The sequence below is a fragment of the Paroedura picta genome, chromosome 9 (assembly GCF_049243985.1).
Source record: "Paroedura picta isolate Pp20150507F chromosome 9, Ppicta_v3.0, whole genome shotgun sequence".
Lineage (NCBI taxonomy): Eukaryota > Metazoa > Chordata > Lepidosauria > Squamata > Gekkonidae > Paroedura > Paroedura picta.
In genome coordinates, this window is record NC_135377.1 from 37,339,369 (window position 1) to 37,358,016 (window position 18,648).

The 18,648-nt window shown below is 42.0% G+C and overlaps 1 protein-coding gene across 2 annotated transcripts in view; it reads right to left on the minus strand.

The window, feature by feature from the left end:
- RP1 (RP1 axonemal microtubule associated) overlaps positions 1 to 18,648 on the minus strand; it is a 221,343-nt gene that overhangs the window by 72,816 nt on the left and 129,879 nt on the right. For both annotated transcript variants that reach the window (XM_077352406.1, XM_077352407.1), the window contains exons 29-32: positions 14,988 to 15,069; positions 12,979 to 13,034; positions 12,834 to 12,866; positions 9,197 to 9,363 (exon numbers count right to left, since the gene is read on the minus strand). In XM_077352406.1, the coding sequence (XP_077208521.1) occupies positions 9,197 to 9,363; positions 12,834 to 12,866; positions 12,979 to 13,034; positions 14,988 to 15,069 (338 nt within the window). The remainder of the gene's footprint in view (positions 1 to 9,196; positions 9,364 to 12,833; positions 12,867 to 12,978; positions 13,035 to 14,987; positions 15,070 to 18,648) is intronic.

Here is an 18,648-nt window from a genome sequence, read left to right on the forward strand (position 1 = left end):
AAATAGCTCCTTGCATACTGACAACTAATATATCAGGGAAACAGCTAGTCATGCTGCAAACTAAACAGAATATGTTTGTGTGCTGATGGTTTACTCATCTGTTGAAATGACAGGGGAAAGCATTGGCAGGCAAGAAAACTCAAGGTACAGAGCAGAATTCCTTTCTCTTCAAGAAATTTCTGTTTAGGATGAATACGTGTAATGCAGAATGAGTGTATGTCCGTTTGTAAAACAATACTGTTTATTAAAAAAAGAAAAAAAAGCTGTCACTTCAAGTGGGGCCTGAAAATCTCCCAGGATTACGAGAGGTGATAGAGCGTACAGCCACAGACCAGTTGTTCAGATATTGACTGGCAGTCACTGAGGAAGATACTGAGAGCAAGATAAGCATACCTGGGATCCCATTCTGGTTGCCCATATCTGGAATTTATGGATACTGATAAGTTGAAAATTAGAAATATATTCATTTAATAAGAGAAGACTTTATTGCATTTATGCCATTTTGATTTCTATTTTTGACTTCTTATTGCAGACCAGTTGTTAGCATACTTGGATGAAGCACTGGTCCTTGACCCATATCAATCCGGTTTCCATCAGTGGGTTACCTCCTTTCTCCATGGTTAAGGACACAGAGTTGCAATTGGGGACAATCAATTGCATCTCAGCTACTTCCAATGCAGGGTGCCACAGGGAGCGGTTCTCTCCTCACTTTATTTAACATTAACATTATTTATGCACCCTTTTGCCCAGCTGCTCTTGGGCTTGGGTACCATCAATATGCGGATGACATGCAACACTATCTCCTGATGGACAACTGACCAGATACCCCCTTCCACATTTCTAGGTGATGGCTATTTGATAAATATATTGGGGATTGAGGGTTTTTAATGGAAATTGTTGTAATTTATCTTTTATCTTTTTGTAAGCTACCTTAGGCTGATTTTGTTGGGAGGGGCAGGGTATAAATTAAATTATAAATAAATTTTTAAAAATTAAATAAATAAATAAATCATGAAGGTTTTTTGCAAAGTCTTTTGGTCTGTAACATTGGCTACATTTTTTCTTGTCACAGATTCTGTGGGATGCCATTTATATCATACTAGGGACCAAGCCTGTTGTACTGGCAGCGATGTCTCCAGATTGCCCCTGGCTGGGCTGGGTGGATAGGTCAGGAGGTGCAATGGAACTCTGGTCTGTTCTGGTGAGGACCCAATTGGAAGGTGCTTTGCACCTTCCAATTGGCCCCTCACCCAACTGGCTGGAATTCTTGTCAGTCCGTTGCCCCGGTTTCATATCCTGGACTCAGCCCACCCCCCCTAGCCTTACTATTTTATTTATACTGCTCCCCGAGCGGTTTACAGATCTAACAGCCACTGTTTCCAAGAATGCTACAGCCTATTGTATAGCACTTCTTAATTTGCAATGGTGAGGATAAAACTTTTCTTTACTCAGTGTGACAGCACATGCTTATAGTTCTCCACCACCACCATGGTACCAACATTTTGAAATTCAAGAATGATATAGCAAAACCACAGCAACAAGTACCTTAGAGTATTCTCATAACAAGAAGAAAAAAATGCTGTCTAATCACAAATCTTTTTTCAGACCTCTTCTTATTAACTGAGCAGGTGTTTCCTACATTCTAGTAGTTGGAAGACAGTCCCCTCACATTAATGGCACCTTTACTAGACCCCGCCCCCTACTGTGATCCTAGATAATGACAATTATTTTCCTGACCAAAGGCATATGCCTAATGTAAGCTTTCATGTCTAGTGCTGGGATCAACTTATTTATTTATATATTTATCTATATTTACTTGTATAAATCAATATATTTATTTATTTATATTTATTAACCCGCTTTCCAAAATATGTTGTTTATATCCATGCTCCTCCACCTCCTGTTGGAAGTGCTGCTCGGTGTTCCATCTGATTGGCTGCTGTGCCATGAAAACGAACTGTTAGAACAAGGGGCCTAAGCAGACCAAATTAAAATATAACAATGGGAATCATCTGTAAAATTCAACATGCATAGCAAGAATCACTTCACATGGATAAATCACTTCAATGAGTTGAATAATTTAAGACACACTGATAGGATGGCTACAGAATGGACTATTCCCCAGTATCCCAATTTCAATATGCAATTCCAGATTAAAGAATCCAAAATGAAAGTGTGATTTTTATGTATGTACTTCTGAAAACTGCTACCTCTAATATGGAGCAGCAGGGAAATAAAACTGCCCTTATAAATTACAACTACTGTTATAAATGCTACTATAGTTGAGCAAGTTATCTGTGTTGGGGAGGAGCATGTAGATGCCAGCTTCTTTGAACTGTATGATTCTAAAACTTGACTTTAACCAACACTTCTTTCAATTTTTTAATTATCTAATTAACAGATACTCCATCCTCTTCCTTTCTTTATCTAAGCATTTTTTAAAAGTTATTTTTTTTTCTTTCATTAAGTTTCTGAAGATCTACACAAATGTGTTAATTATCTATATTTTAATCTGTCCATTATTTCACAATTTAATCTCCTTCTTTGGAACGTCAAATAAACTATTTTAGTCCTCTAACTCCTGTCAGCCCCATATGTAGCACAGTGTTTAAAATAGTGTGCAGCCACCAGCATGCCCTCTGTGAGGCAGTCACAGATTGACCCAACTTTGTAATGCTCCCCTGATGGGAATTTATATCTGACACAGGGGACTTTAACTCCTGAAAGTTCATAGTCTGAAAATCTTGTTGGTCTTTAAGGTGCTGCTGGACTTGATATTGGCCCTTCCGCTGAAGACCGACAGGGCTGCCCTCTGAAACTATCCCCATATCTGCAGCGATGCCAGACAACCAATCCTTGCCTGTTTCCCCCTACACTGGCTAGCTCCCATAGTTATCTCAACTAACCTGTTAACTTGAAGAGGCTTGAGGCTTATCTCTTCTGTATACAGCAAGCATAATCAGTTTCCCTTTGGAGCTGGAACCTAGGCATGTTGATTCGGAAAGAAGCTTATTGGGGCATACTTCCAAGAAACTGTGCAGGCTTCAACTAAAGGAAACCTCCGTAAAGCTAAAATGTTTTTATCGACTAATAAATCTGATCTGTAAAGGCAGCTGCAATAACTGCTATGTCTGGGATTAACATGGCAACAGTCCTCCTAAGTGCTGGTTACATAACGACACATTGTCTGGAATTGCTGCTGCTTATTCCCTGAAAAGAGCTTGAAATCCAGCCTGCTAGAAAAAGGCTACTGTGGGCGGAAGGTGGTGGGGTGGGTGGGGGGAGAGACTTGTCTCTCTCATAGAAGTAAGATCATAAAGGACACGTAGAATGATAGCTTGAAATCTAGCATCATTGTCTGTCCTGATTGGAATGATGTTCCTACACTGAGCTGGCATATACACTTGCTCAAAATGTGCATCACCTGCTATATTTCACCCCAGTCCTAACCACACCCACAGGGGAGTTCCCACCTGTTTCAATGGAACTTATTTATAAGTTAAACAAAGATTTATTCAAGGGGTGAGCTTTCAAGTGCATGTACTCTTCCTCAGACTAAATGAACAGCCATCATAACTGTAGAGATATGGCAAAAGCAAATTACGGCAAATTAGTAAACTTTGTCATAATATCCAAATTAAGCCATATACCTACCAGCACAGTTTGTCACTTGCAGGGATGCTTCCACACTTGGGTGGAGACGGATGGGACCAGCAACTAGTCTCCTTTAATTATCTCTTTACACAACTGTGAAAGTGTCTGTCATTAATTATGAACATGGACAGTTTTATATCTCCAATGTTTTTGTGAACTACAACTGAACTCGAAAGGACTGATTTTTGTTGCGCTACTTCAGACCAACATGGCTACCCACTTGAATCTATTCTTATTTATAAATTGGTAGGCTTAGATCACAGTCCTGTTCTTCAGTGACAAGGAACTCCACGCCAGCAAAATGCATTGTCATGGTACATGTGGTGCACCCTCATATGCACAGATGAGAGCCAGGCAACTCCTGCTTGTGTGAAAAGCTGTTTGTGCAACGAAGCCTCCTTTGAGCTGTAAAGTTGTTGGACAGGGACAATTATGTGTGTTGCCTAAATATGCATGAGACTAATTAGAATCAAAGACGGGGATCAAAATGAGACCTGCTGTTTCCAGGAAATTCAATTTGTGTACATAGCACTGTGTTATCGACTTGAATCCTTGCTAACCCCTATTGTATAGAACCAGGAGCTCTGCTGCTGCTCTGTTCCTGCTTATTGCTTTGCTGAACTTGCAATCTTCTGTTAATTGCAACATCACACAGCCATTCCCATGGCAACCAGTTGTATTGCCTCAAATGGAAATAGGTGAACTCATGAAATAAAAAGGCTATGATCATTTAAACAGTCTCAGCAATGAGGTATTACGAAGGCAACTGAAACTTAATGTCACTTGAATACTTTTGCAGCAGAATAGCTCCCAACTTTTTTTTGTATAATCCCCATTTTTCTTAAATTTCAGGTGCGACTTTGTGCACCACAGAATATTCTGTTTAGTACTGCAGGTGGGGGTGGGAGAGAAAAATATAAAGTGCAGAACTTTTGAAAGGGGATGTCTCTTTTCCCACAAGTGTAGGTTGGGAGAATCAAAATGCCAGTTCAACAGATACGCTTTTTGTCTTACAGAGCTGGGCCTATATGACAGACAAAAAGTGGGTAGGCAGAAATGTTTTCAGACAGGTTACTTACCCAACTTTATCCACAGCAAACTAACCAAAGCCTAGTCTATCTGTGCAGTAGAATGAGGTGTCAATATTGAGAAATGTCTGGATGCCACATTTTTACTCCCTCCCTGTGCAAAAATTTCCAGCAGACAAAAACCAAAAACAACCCTCCCCTGAAATCTAAAATTGTATAGTACATCCCATCTCCTCCTTATTCTGCTGCATGCCTATTATTTCCAATTTGCTACAAAACTACAGTAGCAAAGTATGTGACCGAGCAGGCAGACTGGGCAGAGATCAATATATCTAGCAAACAACTGGAAGCTAGCTGTCAGACTCTACCAATGCAGGGATGGAGTCTGGGGCCACTAGCCCGATGGCATTCCTATTCCTATTTCATTGCATTTATTAACACTATATGTAAACTACCTTGAGTTGCAGCGTGAAATACAGTCTATACATTCATTAATCAATTTGTTTGGACTAAACCAAGTAAATAAATAAGTCAGCCTTTAACTCACCTCCTTCCTCCAAATGTGTAATATGAGGATAAGTCTACCAGGCTGCTTCACCGAGCTACACCAAACTGGCACCGAGAGCCAGTTTGGTGTAGTGGTTAGGAGTGCGGACTTCTAATCTGGCATGCCGGGTTCGATTCTGCGCTCCCCCACATGCAGCCAGCTGGGTGACCTTGGGCTCGCCACGGCACTGATAAAACTGTTCTGATCGAGCAGTGATATCAGGGCTCTCTCAGCCTCACCCACCCCACAGGGTGTCTGTTGTGGGGAGAGGAATGGGAAGGCGACTGTAAGCCGCTTTGAGCCTCCTTCGGGTAGGGAAAAGCGGCATATAAGAACCAACTCTTCTTCTTCTTCTTCTTCTTTGTGAAATTTGCTGAGAATGTCCGTCCTTAGAACACTCCATAAAAGCTAAGTACGAGTATTACTATTACTCTAGTCAGAAGTACACAGATTCACTTAAACATGCAGTTACAGGAATGTCCCACTATACTGAATGTTGTATATGCATGTTGTAATATAACTGAGGGCAAAACAATTACAAAGAGTCTGAAAAGCTGCCTTTTCTACCAGCCTACTGCTCTATTATTGAAATTAAATTATTGAATTCTTTCCAACAGGCCTCTGCTGTAGCAGATTCTATTCTGTGTATCTTATAAAGGTCAGATGGGACTTGAATTAAATTGCTCCGTTTTCTGAAAATTCACCACAAGAGCAACAAACTCAGCTGTATTTTCTACTTCAATGCCCCAAATATGAAGATATGCAAGAAAGGCTTCTTCTAATACAGGTGAAGCAGTCAATCAAAAATAATAAGAAAACAATGTGCCAGATTCCTCTAGCAGTAAAGAATTATATGACTATTCAGCAACCCAGCCACAAAGACACAGACAGCTCCATAAAACCTGGCATGATGGACTGTGCTATAAAAACGTTTAAGTGTTGTATAAATACGTATAAATACATGACTGAGTGTGAAGGGTTAATGCCTCTCAATGCCAGCAGAGAGCCTTTGAGTGACAGGCTACTCAAATGGATTTCATTGGATAGCATCAATTAAGAAAAAAGAATGGGGAAATGACTGCTGAAGAGAATTCAATTTAATACTGACTAAGGACTGGGAAGGTGGCAAGGAGGAGTGCGAGGGCCACTGAGGACTCCTATCTGGGCCAGACACATGGGCAGAAATTCTAGTGTAGAGAACAAATTCCTTTCCCAGTTTAAGAGTGAAGTGATCCCTGTTTTGTTTATTGCTGTGAACTGGAGTTTTCTGAAATTACTGTTACCTCAGACTTATTAATTCACCTTTTTACCCCTGATCCCACCTGATCATTCTCCCTCTTTGTTGAATAAAATATTCTGTTTATTTTTGGACTTCCAAAAGTCTCTCATATGCCATTTCCAGAAGTATAAGTTTAAGAAGAGGATCCTGTCTCTTCCTTCAAGTTCCTGGACTGAGCCAGGGGCAAAATACAATAATGGGCAGAGTTCAGAGAAAGTTAAACATAGCTTGTATATCACTCTTTATAGGGGGCTGCTGTGTGGTATAGTAGTTAAGAGTGGCAGCCTCTAATCTGGAGAACTCGGTTTGATTTCCCATTCTTCCTCATGCAGTCAGCTGAGTGGCCTCTGGATAGTCACGGTTCTATTAGGGCTGTTCTTGCAGATCAGTTCTCTTAGGGCTCACTCAGTCTCACCTACCTCCCAGGCTGTCTGTTGTGGGGAGAGAAAGCAAAAGGTGTTTGTAAATCACTTTGGAACTCCTTCGAGTAGTGAAAAGGGGGGTTAAAAACAGCTCTGTTTATTTATGTTAGTGATATAAGGTTGCTAACTCCATGTTGGGAAATTCCTGGAGATAGGGCTGCCAGTGATCTGTATTTCCCCCTTAATAGAGGCTTAATTGGATATCATTTACCTCCATATAATGCAAAGGTTCACCATATTACCCCATGCCATGCTCATTTCACCACATTTGTTGTTGTTGTTAGGTGCAAAGTCGTGTCCGACCCATCGCGACCCCATGGACAATGATCCTCCAGGCCTTCCTGTCCTCTACCATTCCCCGGAGTCCATTTAAGTTTGCACCTACTGCTTCAATGACTCCATCCAGCCACCTCATTCTCTGACGTCTCCTTCTTTTGCCCTCAATCACTCCCAGCATTAGGCTCTTCTCCAGGGAGTCCTTCCTTCTCATGAGGTGGCCAAAGTATTTGAGTTTCATCTTCAGGATCTGGCCTTCTAAGGAGCAGTCAGGGCTGATCTCCTCTAGGACTGACCGGTTTGTTCGCCTTGCAGTCCAAGGGACTCGCAAGAGTCTTCTCCAGCACCAGAGTTCAAAAGCCTCAATTCTTTGGCGCTCGGCCTTCCTTATGGTCCAACTTTCGCAGCCATACATTACAACTGGGAATCCCATAGCCTTGACTAGACGCACTTTTGTTGGCAGGGTGATGTCTCTGCTTTTTAGGATGCTGTCTAGATTTGCCATAGCTTTCCTCCCCAGGAGCAAGCGTCTTTTAATTTCTTTGCTGCAGTCCCCATCTGCAGTGATCTTGGAGCCCAGGAAAATAAAATCTGTCACTATCTCCATTTCTTCCCCATCTATTTGCCAGGAATTGAGAGGGCCAGATGCCATGATCTTTGTTTTCTTGATGTTGAGTTTCAAGCCAGCTTTTGCACTCTCCTCTTTCACCCGCATCAACAGGCTCTTTATTTCCTCTTCACTTTCTTCACCATATTAAGCCCCTATTAAAGGGAAGGCACATTTTTTCTTCAGGTTACTGGCAACCAGATTTGGGGAGGGGAGGGACCTCAATGAGGTATAGTGCTATACTGTCCTCTACCTTCCAAAGTAGCCATTTTTAATACAAGAAAAGATCTTTGTCATCAGGAGATAAATTCTAATTCCATGAGATATCCAGGTTCCATCTCCAAACTCTGAGTCAACATGCTGAAATTATTGAGGTTTGATTTTGTGTACTTCTTTCTATTTGATGGCAGCGGCCCCGAGTTTACTTTCCCTGGACTGATCTAGTTTATGTCTGGCATATAGATCATGGTTTCATGTATACTACTGATAACAAACTCAAAAGACTGGTAGCTGCTTGTCGTTGCCCAGCCCAGCCCATGCATGTGGATTGTGGAGGGTTTACACGGAATGTATTTTTTAAAAAATTGCCTATGCTTTGGCCTAGTTTGGCTACCAAACTCCCCTTGGCTTGGCCCTTGTGGACAAAGTAAAACCACAGAATTGTTCCACTCCCACCAGGGCTAAGACACTTCCTGAGCAGTCTCTGTGCTCTCAGTCAGGAATGACAAGTAATTCTCTATCTTTAAAAATGGGGAGAGGATGGCTATTGCACTGCCCTTGCTGGTATTCAGGATTTGGATGAAAACAAGGCAAAAATGCAAAGCAGGACTCAAAATTCATCAACAATGAAAAGTTTGTGTTAAACAGAAAAGGCATAACCAAAATGAAATAAAGGGTACATGAAGTGTGTAAATGAAGAATGCAAGGATATGAAAGCTTATACCTAGAATTAAACTTTGATGGTCTTAAAGGTGCCACTGGACTCAAACTTTGTTATGTTGCTTTGCACCAACATAGTTACCCGTCTGAATAAAAATAAATAAATAAATCATTTAAGTCTGCTTCTAACTATGTCCAGGTTGCTTCTTCCCCTGTCCCCCCTTTCTGAATAAATGTGTCTCAAAATTAGCCCTTATTATAGGCTGTGTGCTGAAAACACAATGTTTTAGTTATTTATTCCCTTCCATCTTGAAGTCATCTTCAAAATATATTTATAGAAAAAGAACAAGGGAAAGCGACAGAAGAAAATCTAAAGTACCATCAACCTATTGCTGTAAATAGCAATGGCATTTGTAACTACTGCGGCAAGATGTCTCATATATCCTTTGGCTCTATCAAGATGTCATTGCAATCTCCATGCTGCACCGCATGGCTGTGACTTACAAGGAATTCATCAGTCGCTCCTGGTCGGAAATACACATCGCCTGAGTTTTGTGAAGAAAGCAGAAGATCATCACTTTTGCCCTTTGACCCATAAATCACAAGGGTTCTCCTGCACTGCTGTGGCTCTGGGGAATCTTGAGCAGTTCTAGCCAGCACTTTCCATTGTCCTGTTGAATAAAAGTAAACAAGAAAAATCCTATTTATAACACTAAAGGAAGAAAATGTGAAGGTTCTGTTGATATTTCTGTGACTTTACATTTCAGCAGTGCAGCACAGATCCACAGCACTTTTGAGGTGACCCGCTCTCCACTCACAGATAATATTCCAGCAACAACTCAACAAAGGGCTATGAATTGGTGGAGACAAACAGTATACATTCTTGTAAGCTGCCATTTCCATAGTTTTTAATTAATAAAACATTTAAAAGAATGCAAGCGTATGTTTAAGAAACTCAAAGAAATTTATGAAGTCAAGTTTCTATTTTTAACAGCCCTGTTTGTGTGTGTGGTCCCCCCCCCCCCGATAGTTCCTCCTCAACCTTTTACTGGCCATTTTCAAACTGCCTCTGTATTCGGTTTTAGTAATGGGTTGCTAATGGATTTTTTTCTGTCATTTCAGACAGACCTGTTTTAGTAACCAGCTGCTAGCAGATCTTATTTACCTGTTCATACAAATCTGCTTGGGTTGGGTTGGCAAAGAGCGGTTGACCCAATTTTGAGGGAAACTGCTTTCCTCCATTTTCTACCCCTTTGTAGCACTTCTGAATTGCAGTAGTATGCTGTTTAAAATGCCCATAGTGTTTCCTACAATGCTGCTTTCCCCTCCCATGTAATCTTCCATGGACTTTTAAAAAAACATTCTAAGTTGAGCTCTATAGCAGTGGTCCCCAACCTTTTTATCACCGGGGACCACTCAACGCCGGGGACCACTCAACACCTTTTACTGAGGCCCCGTGGGGGGGGGGTAGTTTACTCGTCTACTCTCAACCACTGCCCTAGCGCTCTCTGATCACTATGGTAATGTTTAAACATCCCTTCAAAATAAGATACAGACACGCCACAACAATGAAGTGTGTTGTAAAGGGCTGGGGGGGGGGGGGGAGAGAAGGCGTCCTTCAGGGCCCACTTCCAATTAGTCGAAGGACCACATATGGTCCGCTGCCCACAGGTTGGGGATCGCTACTCTATAGCACTAAATCTGCTATAGCAGCACCATTGAGATGCCTGGACTCCATTGAGTCAGTGGAGCCAGTGATGATGCTACAGCACACAAGTGTTGCATTAGTTTAATGCTATAGCACTCAGAATGTTTAAGAAAAACTCCAAGAAAGATTCCGGGGGGGGGGGATGTGACCATAGGACTTCAGAGATGACTCATTAGCAGAAGGACATTTGCTGTATGTAACATCCATCCCTGTATCGGTTTACTTGAAATCAAGCCCAAAACTAATAACATCCAATTTAATAGTGTGAGACTCTTGGCTCTCTTGATTTTTGCCACCCCCCATTTTGTACTTTGAGTTGCTAGGGTTGGGCGCCGAAGCGGCCGTTCGTGGCTGAAGCAGCCAGCACTGTGGCGCAGGGGGGAGGGGACGTGTAGGTGGTGGTGCACTGGTCAGCGCACACATGCAGGCACAGAGCTCCATACCTGCGTATGTGTGCCAACTGATGCGCCGCCGACCGTGCCTCTCCTCCCCCCCCCACGCTGTGGCGCTGGCTGCTTCAGGTGTGAACAGCTGCTTCGGACACCAAAGCGCCCAACCCATCACACAAATCCTGTCAGGATAGGAGACAGATATATTATGGGAGATTCAGATCTGCTGAGTGAGACCATCTTTTCCAATACAGACCCAAAGTCTTCTCTCATAAAGTCTTCTATCAATCTAATATCTGGTTCAGATGCCTCCTGGCCTGCATCTAATTTCTTTTCTTCTAGTTCTTACTTCTATAACTGGGAAAATGTTTAAACCCTGTCTATGGGATGAAGACTACCCTTATCTCTCATACTTTAAGTTGTCCTGTGTTGAATTTCTTCCTATTCTTTCCATTAATATTGTCTGGAAATAGCTACATGCAATATCATTTCTTCACAGCATCCTTTCTCAGAAAGGGGCACAATATGTTTTGATTGTTTACTTAGTGATTGAAGCCGGTTGGAAAAGATTAACTTTCACTTAAGGTGTACACTGCCGTGCTGCAAGTTGAATCTTTATTCTCCCACTTCCCCACAATACTATAATGCGTTTATACACCTATGGGGAATGTCTATGATCTTTCCCAAGCCTGCTTTATTCCAAAGTTTTGAGAAAGTTTGCAATAAAACCCACATGGCTGCTGTGTGCGTGGGTACATTTACATTTCTTGCCCCGCATGGCAGGTATTTGCCCTGACCATGTTGTCCTCATAGCAGCCATTTCCTCTCCGTGTGAGAGGGGCTTAAAACAATCTGCCCTAGAATATTAGGATATCCATATACCATTATAATGATACTTGTAGTAGGTTCTCTGTATCCTCACCTTTAATTTTTTTAAAGTAGGTATCTAACACATTCTCTTGCAGAGATATAAAGAAGGCACATCTTCAGAAATGAAGGTAGAAAAGATTTATTTTTAATGAAAGCTGGGGATTCAGAGAACCCAGTATTAGAATATTCTTGTGCTGATTTTTAAAAAAAATATTGCAAAAGCCCTTGTGGCCCAGGGGAAAGAGGGTGGCCAGGGATCGGAGCAGGGAACTTGCAGGGAAACCAACCATGTGAAAGCCCCACTGCTGTTGAGCTGAACCAGCAACAGGGAAACCACAAAGTCCTGTCCCTGTGTGGAAGACACCAGTGATATGCAAAGTAGGGTTCTTGCCTTATCCCATTTTTGATTATCTTGATTGTAGGGTTCTCTCATGGGGACCCATGACTTTCTTTGGGTGGCATTACATATACAAGACTGAAGCTATACTATAAAAAGAATCAAATCAACAGCCAAACAGGTTGTCACTGACTTCTTTCTCAGCTATTCAATAACATAAAGAAACCCTTTGGGAAAGAAACTCTGGCATCTAAGCAGAAGAAAGGGATATTGTGGCAACAGCAGAAGAGGAAGATGTTTAGCTGACTAGATGGAAAGGCTCAGAGGACCTTCCACAACCCACAGGTTCCAACAGAAGAAAATGACTTTAAACTAAGCTGTTGGTATCTGTGCAGCTGCAGTTGCTATTATTTCGGGATACTCTTGGGGATATTCTGATGAACTCTGACCCACAATTGCTTTCACTGTCACTTTGCAGTGTGGGTTTCAACTTGCTTGCTAGAGAAGCTGTCCCCATTTATTACATGACAGTAATGCTGGGATAAACAAAACAGTCTCAGAGGAACCCCGACTCATTTTAGAACAGAATAATAAAGACTGGAAGGAAACCAAGAATGTTTAGTGAGAAAACCTTTTCTTTACTCATCTATGTGCTCCTTCTACAGATCATTATCAGCCAATTTGTCTGCATTTTCCATGTTATCACACACTTAGCATGAATGATTGTTTGGCACAGGCACTAACTTCTCTCTTATTTATGTACTTAAGACCCAAATTAAGTCTAAATCTGAGTAGCAAATTCAACATTACAAGAAGACAACATAGGGTTTGACTTACCTTTAGTGCATGCCTTTGATTCATAATTATTTTCTAAAGTAAAGATAAAAAACAATCTTAATCTTGAGAAATTTCTGTATTCTTAAGTTTAATTAGGATGCTTAGAATATAATTATAATACAAGCGATTTATTTTCAGTACTTACTTCTGGCAATTAGTTCTCTCTCTGTCTTCCCATCATCATGGTACTCATCTAGCCATCTTCCATTGTACAAAGATAGTAATTACAGGGAAGACAGATAGTAATTAGTCTTAATATCATGAAACCCTATATTATTTCCCCCTTTTAAATAAAGTTTTTAAGTATCAGTTGTCAAGTTAGATATTTTTTCAGAACCATAAGCAAGGGTAACTCTGCATGCTTTCGGGGAACTTGAACTAGCAAGGAACTCAATGCACAATGTGCATAGGTGTCCATCTGTCCATGCACACACACTAAATCACACACAGGCCACCACAATTAGCACAAAACTCCCATGCTAACATTTATAGTCATGCAAAGAACACTGCTCCACTCCATTCTCCCACACCAATGGCCTAGCACAGGGGTAGTCAAACTGTGGCCCTTCAGATGTCCATGGACTACAATTCCCAGGAGCCCCTGCCAGCGAATGCTGGCAGGGGCTCCTGGGAATTGTAGTCCATGGACATCTGGAGGGCTGCAGTTTGACTACCCCTGGCCTAGCACATGTTGTATTCTTGGATGCAACGGGCTTTGCCCCTTGTTTTATAAATAATATGGTTGCCAGTGCAACAGGATCATTTTAAGCAATGCTTGAAACTGAAAGAGTATAGGCTCATTTATCTAAATATCAGTAGATTAATGCAGAATATTTAATCAAATATTTACATATGCTGATGCAACTTGAAAGAGATGCAGCACATTTAGACAATCAAGATAATCAAAAATGGGATAACGAGAGATCTAATTTTAATCAGATAAATTTTGGGCTTGAAAAGTTTCGTAAAAGTTTCCTGTCTCAGCAGATTTCTTAATTGATATCAGTACTATTCAAACCTTACCAAAATGGTGCTGAAAGAGAAAAATGTGCCAGTAGCTAGCTACACAACCGGGAATTCAATTCAGTAACAGACAAGTATACAATTAAATAACAGACAAAAAAAGAAAGCAGAAAGCAACAAGAATATGATTCTTTATCTGTTTGGGGTGGTGAAATGCTCCACAATACAAAAGCTAGTAGTGAAGGCTTGTGACTTTATGTTGCTCAGAAAAGCATCTGGAATGGTTAAACATTTTGTCACCATAGAAACATAGAGACAGTGCAGAACAATGTTTTACATTCTCTCTGCTGATGTTCTCTCTCAGCAGTTCAGGATACTAAGTAAATTCTACACTGGTATAACATAGACATCACAACAAAGTTAGTGGAAGATGCACTGGATTCACCAACCATATCTATAACACCTGCAACTATATCTTAGCTCAAGGAACTCTTGTACAAGTGTATAGCAGGTGCAGTTACATGCAGAATTTTGCAAACTCAAAGAAACCCAGTTAGGTTGGGGAAAACAATCCCTACTTTTGAAAATAATGTGGGGACTTAACAACAAATCTCCAAATGAAAAATCACAGGCAGCGGGTTCAGAAACTGGACGAAAAAAAAATATTGAACAGAAGGAGAAGGTAAGAAAGAAGGGGAAATGCAGATGATGACAAGAAGTGGAAGTCCAATGGTACTGTTAAGGGCACAGGGAAAGAACTGGCAAAGATGGAAGGGAGGGAGTTTCCCTCCCCCATGATTATTTATAAGCCCCCACTTGCTCCAGACTAGCACAGCAATCGTAAGCAGGTCTACTCAGAAACCTCCTTCAGTCCATTCAACAAGGATACTCCCAGGACAGTGTTCTTAGGACTGCCCTGCAAATGTTTAGGTGTGGAACTTACCTCTGTTACAGAAGCCAACTGCAGGGAAAGATCACTAGTGATGTAGTTATAGGCAAATTATCTTTCAAAAAAGTTAGTCTGAATTCTATCAATAATTATTTATTATTTATTAATTGTAAAAGATTGTATTTATATACAGCCATTCCCAGGGATACTGGCTCGTGGCAGTTTACATATAAGGAACACTAATCAGCTTCTAAAAAAACTCAGTGGAAACTCATTGGGGAAGTAACCTTTTAATTATATACCTATCACAAGGAAACAGGATTGTTGCTTCTTCTCCTCCTTCTTGAAACTTGATGATGACCTTATCAAGGAACCATCCAGCACCTGTGATTTAATGATAAGAAGTACATTGCAATCTTTGGGAAAAGGTGACTTTGTTCAGGGAAGTGTTCCTGATGGAAAGAATACTAAATTTCCCCAGCACTTGTGGCTCTACCTGGAATAAAGTTGCTGGAACTTTTTACTACCTGAATAAGTCACGGCTTACAATCGTAAGATTCAGTTTCTTTTGACATTCCAGAACCCTGATATAATTGAACCAGTTGCAAATTTTTTATATCTTGCCATGAGAAATTGTGAATGTATTATGTCTTACTCTAAAGCAGTGGTCCTCAACCTTTTTATCACCGGGGACCGGTTAACGCTTGACAATTTTACTGAGGCTTGGCAGGGGGGGTAGTCCTCTCCTCTCGACCACTGCCCTAACGCTCTCTGGCTCTGGTTGCTATGGTAACATTTAAACATCCCTTCAAAATAAGATACAGATACGCCACAAAAACAAGTCATATCCTGAAGTTCAGGATCTTACCCCATGAACCAGTTAAATAGGAAACAACAACAACAAAAACTGCAGGGACACCTCAGTATTGAACACCTAACATGCTCCTTTTCACATCAATGACTTCTTTCATGTGGAATTGAGCTCATTCATTCATGCCTATAGAATCCTGTCATTGAATGTGACAAAACACTGGAATAAAGTTAGGAAGTTTTGAGGTTTGCTTTTAAAAACATACACATTCACTGTCTGTCCCCCCTCCCCCAAACTGGCTCTGTGACTTTAAAAAGGGCATGCAATTCAACAAGTGACACTTGAACTTTAGCCACTCAAGGGGAGCAACCAGCACGGGTCGAATTCCTGTCAGTCAAGGCTAAGTCAGGGGCTCCTGGAGTGGTTCAGAATTCACAAGTATTCTGAGGCAGGTTAGTTTGTCTTGTATGATGGCCATGCCCTGTGTGGCGCAAAGTGGAGAGCTGGTTCCCCTTGCCTTGTCCTTTCCAGATCCCTGGCAGCTCTCACTGCACATGTGGCAACCACATTTTCTTCCATGCCCAAGATCTCCAATCCCTCTCCCGCCAGCAGGACAGTTGCATCAAGCCCCCAGGGCCGCTGCTCCCAACTGTGCAGCACAGGGCAGATTCATGGCAAGCAGCAACCCCTGGCAGCCAGCAGCTCTCCGGGAGAGGGGAGGGTGGACTAGGCTTCCCTGCTGGGGATCTGGGGTGGGTGTGAAGAACGCAGTCGCAGAGCAAAGCACATATCCCGCTACGGAGAGGGGGAGGCGGCTGCCTCCAGCACCATGCTCACCCCGCCGCCACCCCTCCAGCAGCAGCACCAGCCACTTCTGCGCCTGCTTCCTCTCTCTGGAGAATAGTTGGGCACTGGCAAGAGCGGCTTGCAAGCGGCAAAGAACGCAGCCACAGAGCAAAGTGAGTCTCCCGCTTTGGAGAGGGGGAGGCAGCTGCCTCCAGCGCCATGCTCACCTTGCCCCCGCCCCTCCAGCAGCAACACCAGCACCAGCACCAGCCACTTCTGAGACCGCCTCCTCTCTCCGGAAAAGAGTTGGGCGCTGGCAAGAGCGGCTCGCAAGTGGCGGGGAAAGGAGCAGGAGGAGGAGTGGTGGCCCGGTACTAAGTGATTGAAGGCCCGGTCCGGGACCCGATGGTTGACGACCACTGCTCTAAAGCATGATCTCTGCCTTTGTTTTCTCTAGCAGTGGATCCTTTTCCACTTTCCCTCCTTATATTGTACTTTTATATGCTATTAAAGGCTTGTTGTTTTTGAATAAAGTTGCATGATTTTGATATAACTATTTATGCACCTCAGGGTCATAGCTCAGTGGCAGAGTGCATGCGCAAGTTCCCATGTTCAACCCCTGGTATCCCCAAATAAAGGATCAGACATTGAAGTGGGGGTGAAAGATCTCTGCCTACATCCTAGAATCATTCAGCCAGTCACTGACAATGAGTGCGGCCAGAAAATAAGGCAGCTACATGCAGACACACCCTCTCACACAATTCCGCTCCATGACCTTTCAGTGAGCAATATTTTGGAGCTTTTAAAAAACTAATTTTGATCTTGAATATTTCCTTGCTGTAGAAAGCTGAAATGGCCATCTCATCCTTTAAATAAAGAAATGACCATGAATTACACGGGTGTTCTGAGCCTTCAGTAATCCTTCATCATCTCACTTTTTGACACCACAATACATTAGTAATAATACATATATCACAAAAGTAAGTCCTTGACACTGAAAACTTTTGTTACATTTTATCACACAGGAGAAAAAAATCAACAGAAATATACAAGAAAACACTGCCCCGGCTCCCATGTGTGAGCACAAATCTGGGGCAGATGAGATGCACCAGGCCAAATGCTCCCCCATGCAGGAGCAGGAAGAGGTGCAGCAATCTGCCATGGCTCAAATTCCAGCCTGCAGCCCAGCGTGTACAGAAATGGTTCTTCACCCCATGAATGCTTCATGATTAATTTCCTTGCATTTTATAGAAATAAACATTTAGTTTGTTTATAACATTCATGAAATGTTTTCTGTTCTTTCTTTCAAATGTTCAACATTGATTATTTGATTGTGCTCCTTTGCGTGATGAACCAGAACACAGCAGGGAGACTGCCATCAAAGAGAACATCCTGGAATGTTGAGAATCAATCTCCATGGTTGCCATTGTGGCAATAAAGAAGCCCCACGGCTATTATGGCAGACAAGAAGAGTCTGATAGGGAAGACTGTATTAATGCTGAAACTTCTAAAAGCTTCAGGAACATCAACACTATGTTCAAGCCCTCCCTCTGCACACCTAGAAGAGAAATGTTAGGCAGAGGAAATAATGGTACACCAAGAGAACCCTAATCCAACCTGGGTGGATATATATGGTTGACACTGGGACTATCTGATTAAGCAGGTGAAGGTGATGTTAGCTGGACAGACAATTGCAACTCTGCACCTGCAACTCCATAGGACCTGCAAAAAGCAGCTCTTCCTTCAGGTCTATGGTTGAGGCTGGTGCGGCTCGGAAGATCTGCATGGCCCCCTTCCAGGAGAGAGTGGCATGAGTGGTGGTTGCAAATTTCATCTGTGCCCCTCTTCCCACCCAGGAGATGTTATTGGAGGCATGGGAACAGTGAGGGAGTTTTTCCACTGTATCTTCTTTTTCTGATTAATGAATTGTGTTGTTTTTATGTCTTGGGTTTTAATGGAGTTTTTATTGGGTTTTTATTCAGACATATGTAACCCGCCATGAGCCAAAATGATGATCAATTGACCCTTTATTTCATGGTTTGGCTCTTGTCTGTTGACGGTAATATGCTTGAAAGCATGTGCCAGGGATCCATGGTCAGTCACAGTTCACCAGTGGGATATCTACTGGAAGAATTGCAAAGGACCAGGAGAAAGCTTGTTTCTACATAAATTATGAATTGCCCCTTAGGTAAAGATATCATGGAAGCCCAGCTGCTATGCAGGCTCACCACTGACTTGAAGTTCCTTCATACAATTTTAACTATCTGAGGGTGATAAACTGTGTGCTTGGTCTTGTAAGAACACTTGCCTGATATTATGGCGTCAGGAACTACACATAAGAAAATGGATGTTCTTTTTAAAACAGC